The 16531-nt window shown below is 37.8% G+C and overlaps 1 protein-coding gene across 1 annotated transcript in view; it reads right to left on the bottom strand.

Annotated features, from left to right (window-relative positions):
- Positions 1–16531, bottom strand: part of DYRK1A (dual specificity tyrosine phosphorylation regulated kinase 1A) — an 80964-nt gene that overhangs the window by 44599 nt on the left and 19834 nt on the right. The window contains exon 2 of the mRNA XM_084270322.1: positions 5608–5687. Coding sequence (XP_084126448.1) covers positions 5608–5617 — 10 coding nt within the window. The 5' untranslated portion in view covers positions 5618–5687. The remainder of the gene's footprint in view (positions 1–5607; positions 5688–16531) is intronic.

Here is a 16531-nt window from a genome sequence, read left to right as displayed (position 1 = left end):
GCTCTGCATACCCACCCTCTCCCCCAGGCCCTCCTGAAGAAACAAACTGCTGTTGAGTACTGTCACCCAACGTCCCTGTGAGCCCCACTGAGCACACTCACGAGCAGCCTAAGAAAATACATTTCAATTACTCTTGCTGCAAAACACAAGTGAAACTTCAGACATGAAAAAACCCAAACCCTGGACAGCTACTAACAGAGCTTTCTATGGGAATTCACACCTATCTCTTAAGAGGAAGAGCAGTACTCTTGCTTAAGAGGAAGCAAATTAAATAAAAAAAGAGGCATCTCAAGATTTTCTGGTTTAGATGCTTCAGTCTGTTCCTGAAAAAGAAAAGCATCAGTACTTCCAATGCCAAAACCCTGGAACACATTTTTTGTCATTTGTTTCTTCTTAAGATGAGGACTGAGGCTGAAAACTTGAATTTTCAATATCACAGGTACTAAGCAATTTTGGAGGAGGGGAAAAAAAAAAAATCGCTTTCCTTTTAAATAGGCAACTCCTTTTTAAATATGGATGCAGGAATCTAACTTTAGCTGTCCAGGTTTTCACATTTCTGATCTCAAATACAGAAAGTAGAGCATTAATCTAGTCTCTTGACTTCAAGGTTATCATTCATTGAGGTCAATGACTCCATCTCTGAAAAGCAGAACTTCCACTTTCAGAATGGTAACTGTTGCCCTTCAGGAAGCAACTGTGTTCAACTCACTCTTGACTGCTGTCTCACAACCCGACAAAAACCCAACAGCCAGAAAGACAGCACAAACAACTCCTGCAAAGAGAGTTATCTATGTAAAAATAGCGGTTAACCCTAAAAGCATCCATATTCAGGGGAAGTGCTCATTAACTATCTATATTGAAAACTTCCACTACTAATGAGCAATCCTGTCTCTTACATTATTTTCTTTGTATATTCTGTTTATCTTAAACTTCTGTTTATCTGTCCAGTCAAAACCTGAATATCCAACAAAAACTGCCTGCACTGATACAGTCAAACATGTGAACAAGTTACTGATGGACAGAACCAGTCTAATTGGAACGTCACCAACCAGAAACAAACTCAGAACCAATCCATACTGTGGTTCAGTATGGAACCAGCACATGGGCCAAACCTCCCTTTACAGCTCAGTTCTGGTTTTATGCCAACATATCTGGGTATGCAACTACTTAAGTGGAACCACAGCTAGTACAGTCATCGTTTCCAAAAGATACAGGTAAGTGATAAAAAGGTGATGTCCCAGTAAGTTTCTGGAGTTCCCTGGTAAAACTTTAAAGTAGCTCTTGACAAACTAGTTCAAAGGCATACCAACAGACCTGGTAAAACACAATACAGATGAACTTCAAAATACAGAGCAGCAGTATTGAACACAGCTTATTCTGACTACAGAATAACAGTGGGTTGGGTTCTTTTTTTTTGCTCTGGTTTGTTGGGTTTTTTTTTTTTACTAATGACATGTAAAAAACCTTCTTCAAAATAGCTGTGTGCTCAATGAAATCAGTAGCTAAACTATTATGAATAAATTTCTAAATTTTTATTCTACTCTTACATAAAACTAATATCTGAACACTTGCAAGACTATGAACTCAACCCAATCCAAGAACTTACCAGTAGTCTTTACTCTGCATTTGTTGCATTTTAATAACCAAAGTAGCTTGGGAAGGAAGGGAGGAACAAAAGAAAAGAAAAAAAAAAGGGGAAGTATCTATGCAAGTATTTACTATTTCATAGTTCTTGCACTGTTCTTATTGAGCAGTATTGGAATGCCTTTTTTCTTTTCCAAACATGAATGGTTTTGTTGGGGTTTTTTTGAGAGCACTATCGTCACTTCCAATGTTTTATTAAGCTTTAATATAAGATTTTCACACTTTATACTGCTTGGTTTTTAACTTCTCTGGTGCACTCAATATATTTTCACAATGAAGAAAGAATTTGATATAACTACTATTTTTATCTATTTTCTACATTCAAATCTACCTATGAAAATGTGAATGTTAAAAGATGATAAATTCTGCCACACAATTAAAAATAATATAACCACCCTACGCTTCTCTCTCATAATATTACATGATCCCACCTCTGGATCAGTTTATACAGGCATAAGAATCGGACAAAAAATACTGTGATACTTATGCACTATAGACATATTTACTTAACATACAAGCCGCCCTGTTTCAATGCTGCCCATAGTATGCAGAAATATCCCAAACAAAGTTGTTCAATGGTCTCGTGGGAGATCAAAATCAGGAAGAGTTATCTGTTGTGTTTTAATATAAAGCGCATCATCATCATCAAAAAGCTGTTTAGGGCACACAGACCCTTTATGCTTCCTTTCTGCCTTCAAGAACAACACTTCAACAATAACCATAATCTCCTCTGAGAGGATCAGCATGTGTTGTTAAGGAATTGATCCTTCTGGAACTTGTACTTCTGGTTTAGTAGCTCTACACTCGTCCCTTACATTCTCAAATGAGATACGAGCCCTCTTCTTACAAAGGTTAAGACAATAAGCTTTAAGCTCTTCAAAAGTTTAAAGATCAGAAAACTAGTAATTTTAGTTACATATTCCTAGGCTGCAGCTTACCAGAAAAATCAAAACCAAAAAGTTGTTACAAAACCAATAAAAAAAAAAAATTACCAACCAACCACACCATTATACACTGCTTAACAGGTGCAGGACAAGATGCAGCCATCGCTTTGAAAACATGAACTTCTAAACACAAGGTGAATCCTTGCTTGCAAGCACACAACAAAACCCCAAATTTGATGCTACCTCACCATAACAAGTGAACACTTGCTAATAGCATATCAGCATAATAACTGTAACCATAGAGGTAGTAACAGCACCAGTACCTACAGTTCCTTCCATTCAGAAAATGTCCTGGAAAGACTGACTTTCAAAGTACAAAGAAATAAAAAAGAAAAAATTCAAACTCTGAATTATTTTTTTTAGATCACAAGCCACTTTGTTATCACAACATGCATTTTTAATGCACAAGCATGTCTAAAATACAAATTTAGTTTTTCCTATAATGAGCTGAATCTCCAGGTTTGCTTTTTGCAGAGTTTCTCATAGAACCTATCGAAAAAATACAAGTTAACAGAATTTCTTTTTGTAACTTATTGAGAACCTTTCAGTCCTCCAAAGAATCTCTGGAAGTGCCCTTCTCTCTGTGTGTCCTACATATCACAGATGCTAAGAACAGGGCACAAAAAAAAAAAAAAAAGTCAGACATGCTGCAAATTTGTTTTCCTAGTCAGGCAAGCTGGAAACACAGTTCAGTGTCTCCATTTCTTCATTATTTCACTTTTTCTTTTTTTAAAGCAGTAGACCTTGATATATTTTTGTATTTCCAGCTTAAGTAGTGATCTAAAATCCAGAGACAGAAAAAAAAAAAAAAAAAAGAAAAAATCGTCTTCTGCACAAGGACTGTCTTCCCCCAGTTACACTGTGGTTAATTTTAGGGTTTTAGAGTCAGTCAGTTTTTCAGTGAAATGAAGTTATGCCCATTATAAAAAAGAATTTATTTACCCTATAGAAGCTTTCATTCTTTAGCCAAAAGTAGCTTTGACATTACCAGGCATCTCTGATCAGTCACCCAGATCAGTCACCCTCAGAAGACAAACCTTGTTGAAAATGCAAAAGAACAGTCCTCAGTAACCACAAATGCTTTCAATTTCTGGCCTGAGCTCTCACCATCTACTTTGAACTAGAGAATGATATCAGCAGAGTCATCATATGACTGTTGCTGTTACTGCATAACAAAATAATTACAGTACATTTTTTTCATTTTAAGGCATGCAAATCATGTTTATTCTCAGAACCTCAGCATACTAACATGGGCTCAGACAGAAGACCGTAGATAAATCTTCCTCGTCTAACTTTCAACTTCTATGACACATCAGAAGTCTGAACGTCTTTGTCACAGTGCCACTGTTTTCCACTCTATTTACCATGGGGCTTCTAAATAAAGAATTTGGGCTTTAGAAGATAAGATAGAGTTACTACTTAAAATTCAAAATCTTGTATACATTTCTATTCTTTAAGTTCATAATTCTACACACTCACCATCAATTAGAAATCCTGATCAAAACTGAAAGTGCATAAATTTCAAGTTTTAAATCAGATTAATGATTTAATTATTCAATTAATTAAATTTTTAAAAAATTAATTTTTCCTCAAAACAGTGTAAGATACACAGGTACTATTTTGTAATATTACCTCTCCTTTCAGCTGTGGGATGAACACTGGAGCTTTTACACCGTTTTCTCAATATTTAAGTTGGGCTACGTTTTAATCTGCTCCACAAAAACCAAATGACCAACAGTATTATCAACTCCAATGTTTGCCTAGTAGGCTGAGCTCCACAAATTTAACTGGACATAGGAAGATTTTGAGACTTTAAATGCTATTCCTTTAGATTTACAGATCTAAACCAAATGAAATATCCCTTCAGAATTTCTTTTCTTCCTCTTCATCCCACCTAATTTTAGAATCCTTTAGATCCAGTTTTACTTGAGCTATCAACATACAACTTACAAACACTGAACTGAAATGAACGAATGTTTAGTTTTCACAGAATGAAATATCCACTTAGAGCATCTTGGCCTTAATCCAACATACTCCATGTAAATATACCCTCCAAAGCTGTTTATGCATGAACAGCTGATGCAACTGAAAACTGTCAATCAGGAGATGATCTGCATGCACACATAAATCTAGCTTTTTTTCCCCGAGCCCCAAGGTTTCATGGGTTTTAAAGCTGAATAAGCAAACAAAAGATCCGTCTTATGTGTACTTCACTGTTACAGGCCTCAAAATTGAACACAAAACTGTTCATTGCTTAAATAAAGGTATTTGGTATACAGAACAGCACCAATTCTTCTGTACAACCTAAATTTTAGTCTACTTGTGCTGATCACGGCTTTCATGTCAAAATATTAACCATCTCTCCAGAGGAAGAGTATTGCTAAAAACAAGCTACTTAATCTGCAGATACACAACTTGGCACTTACGGTATTCCAATCAGCAAAAACCCCACCCCCAAAACAAAACAAAAAAACAAACAAAAAAACCCCAACAACAACAGAAAAACAACCAACCCCACAGCCCACATAAAACATCAACTTTCAGAATGGCTAGGGACTTTCAAACATGTTCAAAGATCCTCAGTTGCTGAGAAATCTTGGAGTAACTTAGCTAAGAGTTCCCTATGTATTAATTGGTTATGGTCTTTTTCAGTTGGATCCATAACATTTCTTTAGGGGAAAGTTCATGTACAATTGAAACTGCGTGTCACTCAACAGGTGACCTACCTCACTAGCAAGGGGGGGGCATTAAAACGTAGTAATAACAAGCAAGCATTTTTAGCATCTTTAAAAGCAAACTCTTTTTGTGCATTAAACTTCAGAAACAATATTCAGGGAAGCCATTTTCTTCCTGGACAGTTGGAAAAGAGTCTCAGAGCAAAGAAAGTTTTCTAAAGTCCATAAGTTCTTCAGTATTCTGCTAAGGTTGGAACACCATTTTGGGGTACAGAGAATGGAATAGAAAACATAAAAGAATATAGAAGATTTTCCCTTCTAAAATCCCCTGAAAATAAAATCACCTGTATGCATCGTCTTCTTTCAAGTCTCATATCATCCTGCAGGGGTGTGGGGGACGGGGGGAGTCCAGCAGCAAACAACACTGAAAAATGAAGAAAAAAAAGAAGTAAATGTAACTACAACCTAAACAGACAACTGAAAAAAAAAAACCAACCCAAAACCAAAACAAAAAACCCAAATCCATTCTACCACATTATATCTACCACACAGTGCTTGGATGCTTGGTTCCACCCTAGCTCTCAGGTAGAAACACAGAGCTAAACCAAGGAAGTTCCCACAGAAAAAGAGGATTTTCAACAGCACAAGTTGAGGCAGATGTTACAAAGGCTATATTCCCTCGATATCTACGGTTAGGGCAACCAAACCCAAATCTAAGCATCAGCATTTCACAGATTAATTTAAATTTAAATTGGTCATTGAACAGTTCTGAAAATTAAGGTCATCCAAAAAAAAAAACCCTCTCCTCAGACCTGCAAAAGTGAAATTATTGACAGATACCCATCTTTGCAAAGCCCTTAAATGCATAGTTTTTTACATAAACTTGGGGAAATATTTATAAAGCACAATTTTTTTTGTGTTTTATAAGGTCTGCAAGACCTTACCAAATCCACAAACTATAGAACTATAAGTGCACATAAATCCATAAATGTACAAGTCCATTTTTCCTTCCTATCTCACATAAAACTGCGTATGATTAAACTTACACCAAATCATAAAAAGCTCAAAAAAATAAAATTGTAACTTTCTACCAGGCAAAGAGATATGAAGGCATGAGTTTCTAGGAAGTGATCTCTAACAAAAGTTAGGAGCAATGATGGGATTATGAAAACAAAACCAAAACAAACAGAAAAACCCCACCCACCAAAACACTTTTCCAACAACCAACCAACCCCTGCTCAAGGTATTTTTCAAGTATCTGCTTTTCACTTGCTCTCCAGCAAAATCGCATTGATGCTTTACAACCTATGAAAATATCAAACCCCCTTAAACATTACTGAGAAAACCTCTGCAAATTACCTCACTGCTCAAATTGTGGAGTCTAGATTGTTACTATTTAAACACCACCCGATACATGTAACACTAAGAAAGTGTGTCTAGTCTAAAATGGGCTTAGAAACTTCAGTTTAAGCAGAAAATGTTGCAGTTCACTCCATGACATCATCAACAATGACTGTTCAAGCATTGTATATATCCTAAATTCAGCTGGCCACCACACCGGCTTATTCCTTGTCCCACAGAAATGAGATGTGCACACACAACCACACATACAAAAAGGGGTGGAAGAAGGTTTTTGGGGGGTTTTTTGATACACGTAGCATCATATGCTGCAGCGGTTCTATTGTCACTTAAAGAGCAGGTGAATTCTTACTGTCATGCCTCCAAAAGATGATGGGAACAAACAAAAACTGGCCACCCCAATTCACTGATCAACAGCCTTATTTTTTTTCATTGCTTAAGTTCCACAGAGACCTGGAATGTCACTGCCACATGCACAGTAGCCTTGAACTTGGCAAGGCTGATGGCTACTGCCTAAGGCTAGATGAGATCCTACAAACTAGGCACTCTCATTGCCTAAATTGCTTCGATTTGAATAAAAGATTCAGTCTGGTACGTATGCTAAGTGCAAACATCACAGAGACACAGTGTCTTGCACTGAGCTCAGTTCCACTAACCTCAGCAAAGGAAGTCACTTGTACTGAAGAACAAGAAAAAAGGAAAGAAGAGGAAAGCATTCTCTTCACACTGAACAGCCCCTGGATTTAAACAAACAGTAAAAGTCCTGGAGCATCAGGCGTGTCCAGCCTACACAGAAGGCTATGGAGCTATAGCCCCATTTTTTAAAGTCCTCTCTGGCTAAGATACCTTCATTTTATTTCATTTTTTTAACTGCAGTATATATGGACACTAAGATTCTAGAAGGTATTTTCCAAGATTAGCTGTAGTAGCCACAAGGACTGAAGACATCCCTTTCTTCTCTTTACCACCCTGTAGCTCACATACAGCAAAGATGACCTCCCATTTGCATCAGTACAAGGCCAGTTTCAACACTGAGCCAGCTTAATTCAAACTACTAACAAACCTAGTTTGAGCAAAGCTAGCTGATTTTCAGCCAAAACAGACCATAGAGCGTTCGTGCATTGTCTTCTGCCAGTCCTACAATGGAATGGTAAGCTCCAAAAGCACATTAGCACATCTCCAGTGCTTTTACAAGCCTAATGTCTCAAGCTTACTGCTAGCCAGCAACACACAGCGCTGTTCCGGGCAACACACTGCCAACTCTATTCCAAACTGTTAGAAGAGGAAATCCCTCGATAAGAACATACTATCCAATAAACACAGAGACTACCAAGTTATAGCTACAGAACCTGGAATCATACAGATGATTTTGTAAAAGCAGTAAAGCAACTTCATGAAGATGGGAAGCTATTCTTTCTTGGAAATTAATCAAGGATATTTTAAGATCACTTGTAATACTAACTCTGAAAAAGTATTTATCTTGCAAAGAGTTCACAGAGGTATAAGAAAGATGAAACCAAACTAGAAAGGTAACACAGATAGGCCTGAATTATTTTAGAATTTAGAAAATTACAGTAAAGCTATCAGCAATAAAGGTACGTTGCTGTTATAACTATGAAGTCATTAACAACTTATTTAACAGGGAATCAATACATCCACCCACATCATAGTTAACCAGCAAAACACATACATCACAAAGCAATGTGTTTCTTCAGTCTCCCTAGAACTCTCCAACAACTACCATGTTCTGAAGAATGGAACAAGTGTGGAACTGCATTTATTGTAGCACTGTATTTTAAGAAGGGATCCACAACATAAAAAGTAATTTTAAAACATTAGTGGAAAACAAAAGACAATGAGTTACTGTGATCTAACAGTATCACAGGCACATAACAGAAAGGGTAACATTTTAAACTTTTTTAAAAATAGATACAATCAAATCCCATATAATAGCTGCAGGGGCAACACATTAAACTGTTGTGTGTCTGCACTGCCAAGTTATTAAAACCAAGAGGCCTTTTACACAGCCTGTACAAGGGCTTCCTGGTTTAGATAATAAATTGATGATAAGAGGAGGCAAGAACAAATCCCACTCTTCACACGGTCTATAAAACCATTACTAGAAGAATCCCCTTAGTAATAACATTCACAGGCCTTCAAGAATCATAGAATCATAGAATGGTCTGGGTTGGAAGGGACCCCAAGGATCATAGAGCTCCAACCCCCCTGCCACAGGCAGGGACACCAACCTCAGGCCTGGATCTACACAAGGCTGCCCAGGGCCCCATCCAACCTGGCCTTGAACACCTCCAGGGACGGGGAATCCACTACCTCTCTGGGCAGCCTGTTCCAGCACCTCACCACTCTCTCTGTAAAAATCTTCCCCCTAATATCTAATCTAAACCTTCCCTCCTTTAGCTTTAGTCCATTCCCCCTTGTCCTGCCATTATCTGCTCTTTTAAAAAGTCGAATCCCCTCCTGCCTATAAGCTCCCTTCAGGTACTGGAAGGCTGCAATGAGGTCCCCCCGCAGCCTTCTCTTCTCCAGGCTGAACAAGCCCAGTTCCCTCAGCCTCTCTTTGTAGGGCAGGTGCTCCAGCCCTCTAATCATCCTTGTGGCCCTCCTCTGAACCCTCTCCAACAGTTAAAGAACCCAGTTTGATCTACTTACTGGTAAAGAACAGAAATCCATCGGAAATAAAGGAACAGAGGGGAGAAGAGACATCAGGAAAGGTGTTAAAAAGCAGATTATTTTAAGTGGAATAGCAAACAAGAATAAAAGTGGAAGCCTTTTATTTAAACAACGAGAGTAGTTCTTGGAAATCAACTGTATGAAGCTACTAAGCTAAAACTTTATTTCATGCTTCTGCTTTCTATTTTAATGACTGCTGCTTTCTACTCTTCATCTTTCCTCTCCACACAATGCTTCTCTGATCTCCTCAAAATACAGATAATGGGATTACCTATCCAAAGCCACTCCATGATCATGAATAATTTCAAGCATAAAGTTCAGCTTTACTATAAAATGTTTAGTTAGGTAAGACAAAGATGCTGAGCATGTTTTATACCAGGTTATACTCCATCAGGATGGTAACTACAAAACCGTAGAGCTTTCACATGCCTCTGATGTTTCCTTACACCATAAGGCCAGTTTGCCTGTTAGCCTCTTTGAAGACTCATGTTTTACTCCGCTCTATTTCTTAAGAGCATCCACTCCCTCCTTCAACACCCTCAATACCCAGCTTACGTCAACAGGCTCACTGCAAATCAAAGTTGTTTTCATAGTAATCATGCAAGAACCATCACTAACCTCTCTGAAGAAGTATCATGATCCTTCCCCATGAAGCATCTCTCATAGGAGGGATCTCAACAATGCTTACAAATACCTAAAGGGCAGGTGTCAAGAGGATGGGGCCAGACTCTTCAGTGGTGCCCAGCAGCAGGACAACGGGTAATGGGCACAAACTGGAACACAGGAAGTTCCATCTGAACATGAGGAAAAGCTTCTTCACTCTGAGGGTGACCAAGCACTGGCACAGGCTGTCCAGAGAGGTGGTGGAGTCTCCTTCTCTGGAGATATTCAAAACCTGCCCAGATGTGAACCTGTGTAACCTGCTCTAGCCAGGGGGAAGAAGAGTGGGTCTAGATGATGTCCAGAGGTCCCGTCCAACCCCTACTGCTCTGTGATTCTGTTATTTCTCTTTTTTGTGTTTGCCTGGACACCAATCACATAATGAGTTTTTGTAAATGGGGACAATTTAATTACATGAGTACAGTAGGAAGCCAGTTCAGCTGAATCTAGATGCAACAGAGCAGTAAGATTAATTTTTTTAAAACTATATCATTTTATAAACTTAAGAATGTACAAAGTCCTATAATATGTTGCATATTTAGTTTACATAACAGATAAGAATGTAAAGCATCTTGAGTTAGAAGATCCTATCCATTTCTATGCAATGCAAGTCTGCAAATGACTAAAGACAACTATCGTAATCACCTTCAAAGAAAGGCCACTTTCCCTACAATTTTAATATGAAACTTATATGATGTCTTTTCATGACAAATTTAAATAAGAGTTCCCAGAATATCAACAACAGCACACCCAAGAGCTTCAATTAGAAGTCTGGTGAGGAGAGTTTCACTTTTTACATTGCACAAATTAAAAGACTTTGTATATAGAATTACTTTGCTTTTTCAATATCACTCTAATATAGGATTCAATATGGCACCTTTAGTAAAAAATAAAGGAAAGTTTCTGTAAACTAATAAGAACAAAGTGCTGGAAGTCTGTCCCCTGTGAAAAGGTTATTTTGTAATTTTTTAAGTCATGCTCATGAAGTACCAGAAAAATCTCTGCATATCTCATGACTACACACACTGTTGTCAGAGATGAACATAATTCAGGTCACTGACCTTCAGTAAATGCAGGCAGGCCTGTTGCTAGCAACATAAAATATAAATACTTACTTAGAGCAAAAATATTTATTTATTTACTAGGAAAATTATCCTGAGGTATATAACATTAAATAGAGATTATCAACATATTGGAATATAATGGATATAGACATCTAAATCTACACAACAGCAATTTCTTAAGCTGTCAGTATTCTGCATCTCAACAGCCTACCCTTGAACCTACACACAGCCAACCAATGTGTTGCTTGACATAAGACATACAGAGCAAAAGTTTCACCAAACAAACTAGATCTGGCATATTATTTAAAATACCGTATAAAAATGTGAAAGACAACCAATACTACTGGGGAAATAAATAAATACCATAGGGTGCTCCCAATATTCAACTTCCAGGACTCACTCGCAGAGGGGCACAGTTGAGGAATTCCACAAGTCACTGTTTTTACAGTGTGTTTTGTTAGTAGGTAAAAATCCTGTGTGTTAAGATGTAGAAGTTAACATACATCTGAAAACCTAACACACACATGCATATTTACTGCTTCTGTTCCACACAGGACCAACAGATATGTTATATATAAGAAATAATTCAGGAGAAAGAGAAGTTAAAAAAGAATCAGACTACTTTATATACCCAATGTACAAAGCAGACAGAACTCAGTACATCTCGGGTTTATCCACCAAATTATATGCATAATATTAAAAGCAGATATGGTTTCAGCATGAAAACCCAATATACCCCCTTCCACTTTTATGGTCAGCTGCGTATTCCTATACCTGATAGCAAACATACTAAGCAAAAATATGAGTAATTTATGACCAGCATCACATTTAGTATGTTCACAAAGTCTCCACAGATCCCTGATTCCAGGTTTAAGTGCTCTGGTATTATGGAAAACCTATTAGTTGGATGTTTTCACTGAAACAGTCAGCAACTACATTAAGACTATCTTTAGATTTTAAAGAGAATGAGAAAACAAATAATACACCTCTCCTCAGTCCGTGTATTCAACAGAACTACGAGCACAGTCCCCTTCATGTCAGTTTAACCCATGCTTAAGAAAAGGAATGTCAAAATTTTGGAAAGAAGGCGTTTTTGTACATGACTGGTTTCCAAGTTAGGGTGAAAAGACAATGAAAACTGAGTTTATACTAGACTTCACCAAAGCACTATTCATCCTGAGAGCCTGTAATACACTTTGTGCTCCCGTGAGTTTTAAATGCACACTGCTAAACTAGAAGACTATGCTAATTTCTAGATCAATACTTGTGAGATCCTTACAGATAGCTGCATCTAAAACACACACTGTACCATTTTTCTTGTATATTGTAAAATTATTTTCAGAGTCCCAAAAAGCACTAGTTCCTCTAAAAAGGATATACAGTGAATGACTAGTTTCACTCTTAAGCTAAATTTACAACACATGATGCAAGAAGCCAGGCTTTAAGTGTGAAAGAATATACAAGCATCTTTACTGAAATCACAAAGTTTCTCGCCCAAATCCAAACCTGGCAAAGGCAGAACTACAGTTGCAAGAAAGCACGAATTTTTCACCAACAGCAACACTTAAAAAGCCAGTAAGTGTCCTTTCCACAGCTTCCACCTGCTTGCCTGAGACAGTGCTACTCTTACAGGTTCACTCAGCAGACTGCACTGGGGAACTGACCCAAGTGGAAAAACTTGGAGCAGAGTGGGGAGGCACCACTATTTTTTTTTATGCTGTATCAGTCCTCTAATCTGGTCCACTACAGATGCACAACCATCCAGCAGCAGCAACAAACACCTGGGACAAAGAAAAAGGGGCTTCTTAGGCCAGCACTGCTCTCAAAATGCTAAGTGCCCCTATACTATGTAGAAGGCCCTACAATAGTGTCAACACCAGTATTAATTCAGGAAGACTTCAGAGTACAATCTGCATCTCTGAAATAACCGATTTCTAACATATAGTGTTTTTATACCTATCCTTTTTATGAAAAGAAATGCATTAACTTGTAAAAAGACATACTGTGTTCCTTGTATATGAAGAAACTGAACAGTGTAAAACTTAATACTTGACCCACACAGACAACTTGGGATTTGGTTTTTACATATTTGTTTGTGTAAACCCCATAATAAAGCCTATGGCTTTAGGAAGAATTAAACCAACCCGCAGGCAGGGGGGAGTATGAGGGGTGGGGGAGGAAACCCTACAGTTCTACTAATATAAAAGTTCAAATACTTGATATTTTTGAGATACTTTGAGTACGTCTCTTTTCTTATTCACTGACTAAAAATTATCATCTGTAGACACACAAACTTAAAATATTTTTCAGTATGATGACCACATAAGGAACCACAAATTAGAGAGGGGAGCGGTTATTTTTTCCACCCACTTAACAGTGTCAAACAAAACAGATGTGGTTACGTTTTAACTGTTTTGGAACAGCACAGTCAGCCACTGTATTTACACTCCCTCCCTCACCCAAAAGAAGCAAAGACATTCAGCAACAGGAGTTCCACATTCCATGCACTATCAGCTAAAACATTTGCAATTGCTGGATGGCACTGAAATCTTTTAACAAAGTACATCCTTCTGCATGGTTTAGTGGCCTCACTGAGTATAAATCCAATTACTAAGGAGTCCCATTTACATGATCCTTGAAAATAATTCCACCTCAAATTCACGTAAGCATGGACACAACAGAATTTCAGGAAAGGGATGGATATTTATGCAATCTGGATACTTAATTATTTCTATGTCATCCTATAAAAACAGATGTATGTAACAATCTACCTCTTTTTCATGTTAATACAAGTATCCTATCTACTACTTCCTTAAACGGTCACATTTGGTAAGTTACTATTTTTTTTTTAAGAAATAGAACCATTTTAGCTAATAAATTAAACATGAACTAAACAGTAGCATGCAAATAAACTTATATTTCATAGTAGAGTATCCATGAAGGCTGTAAACTAGTTTATCCACAACTGCTCTCGCAGTTGTGAAATGCTTTCCAGAGCTGAGATTTTTTCTATAGATGTCCTCAAAAAGACTGATCATTCCATTTACAGAAACTGTTTCTGTTCCTTGTGGTTGGGAAAAGAACTTTAAAAATGCAAAGCAAAACATATGCCACTATATATTTGCATTCATTAGTTTAGAACATAAGACATAAAAAGTCTCAAGAGAGTATAACCTTCCTACTTCTCCCTCATGTTTTTCTGCCATAAAGCAAGGAAGTAAACAAAGAATTAAAGGAACACCTAAAATTTCCACAGAAAGCAGCCAATCATCACTCAACTTACAGGTCTTTAATACAGAATCACAGAATAGTAGGGGATGGAAGGGTCCAACCCCCCTGCCAAAGCAGGTTCCCTAGGACAGGTTGCACAGACAGGCGTCCAGACGGGTCTTGAATATCTCCAGAGAAGGAGACTCCACGACCCCCCTGGGCAGCCTGTCCCAGGGCTCTGTCACCCTCACTGTCAAACAGTTCTTCCACATGTTGGTGTGGAACCACCTGTGCTCCAACTTGCAGCCACTGTCCCTTATCCTGTCTCCACAGACCACTGAAAAGAGGCTGGCCATTTCCACTGTGTCCCACTCTTAAGATATTTATAAGCATTAATATCCCCTATCAGTCTTCTTTTCCCCAGGCTGAACAGCCCCAGCTCTTTCAGCCTTTCAATCCCTGTATTGCTACCGCTTACTATTTTTTCCACTTTAGCGATCACAGACTACTACCTCTATTCTTTGTTGTTCCTCTTACTTACAAAACAGACTCTACTTCTCAGAGACATGACAAGAAAAGGTATTCATTCAGATGCACTTACTTCAACTTTTTAATCGTAGAGTTAGTTGGGACAGCACTGGTTGAGCTCTCCAGACAAGCAATGCAACAGTGATATGCTTTGATTCATGAAAAACTGCAAGAACTCAGGCTCACATTATGTGCACGTATAGACAGACACACGCACATCATGTACATATGGGAGGTAAGGGCAGCTCTTCGTCCCTTCAAGTCTAGACTATTTTAACTGCAATGCCTTTTATACAAATGAAGCCATAAAGTCTTGTTTTTCAACTGGTAAAGACAACAGCTTCCAAGTTTGCTAAAACAGCAAGAGGAAAAAACCCCAAAAATTCCAAGAAATGGAAGGAAATACAATGGGAATTTGAATGGTATAGGATTTTCACAGCTACCTGGATTTTTAAACAAAAATATTGTTACACATTCAAGAGACTTCAACTTTTAAGTGACTCATCCTTATCAAATTCAGATGCTACTAGGCTTTGACATCATTACATTTTCCTTGTTTTAACTGTTTGCTTTTTCTTTCCCTGTTTTAATTCTGCCCTGAAGCATGACAAATTCCATATCACACCACAATGTACATGTAACAACAACCAAAAAATAAACTCATAGGTTATCACAGTACACATTACTGTAACAAAACTGATCAAAAGCAGAGAGAATGTGAAAATCCTACTCAGACCACAACAAACTCCATTACAAAAATACTTAATATACTTAGACAGATTCCTGAGAAATATCTGTAGAGCTGCTACCGTATGTCTAAATGAACTAACACTACTCCATTTTGACTTTGGCAGCACATAGTTCTGATGTTACTTTCAAAGACAATCTAAGACTAGACAGGCTTACCCATAGCTAGGTACTCTCTGGCTGTATGTTAACCATACGCCTGGGTCTTAAACAAGACTTCACCCATAAATCCCCATATCTTCTGCCAAAACAGGTATACTCAGAATATAAAAAGTAATAATGGAAAAGGACTGCTGATAGCCTTTCAACTTTAACATAATAAATCAGAATTAACTGCCCAAGCTTCAGTCTAGACTGAAAAACTGAAGGTTGTCTACTTCTACCCTGTATCCAAAGAAACTAAATTAAAATTTTTAGTTCTCAAACATCAGATTTTTCCTTTATGGATCTATCAGACTTTACCCACTCAGATAGGTTTTTCTGGGGACGCTTGTTTGGATGTTTCTGAACCACTGGATCTAGAAGGAGCAGAAAAAGCAATGCATTTCTTTAGTTACACATACACTACTTTATCCTAGAAATCTTGCAGAACTCCGTATAAGCCTTCTTCAAATAAAGTAATCTCTAGCCCTTAAAAATCAATCAACAAGCTAGTCAAATCATAAGTCTTTCCAACAAGGCTTCAGCCACAACATTCTGATGGTAAACTCAGCAGTCACTAGGAAAATACATTAAAATTACTCTATCTAGAGCAAGACCATTAAGAAGTCTGCAATGGAGGGTGGCCTCAGCTTAAGTTTTCTCCTTTCTTTTTTTCTTCCCGTCTCAAGGAAACAGACAAGACAGTCTGTCTTGTCATCAGGTATTGGTTCTTATGCATAAGTTCATAGGCTTCACATTTTTATTAAAATAGTCAAACTCAGTCTTCAGAAATAGGGTACACACTGCCTCTCCAGAAAGGTGGGGCAACGACTGATTCAGCAGACTGACAGCAGCAACCACAGCAGTT

The sequence above is a fragment of the Gallinula chloropus genome, assembly GCF_964237585.1.
Source record: "Gallinula chloropus genome assembly, chromosome: 1".
NCBI lineage: Eukaryota > Metazoa > Chordata > Aves > Gruiformes > Rallidae > Gallinula > Gallinula chloropus.
Note: the sequence above shows the minus strand (reverse complement) of the source record. Positions and strands in the feature narration are given on the sequence as shown.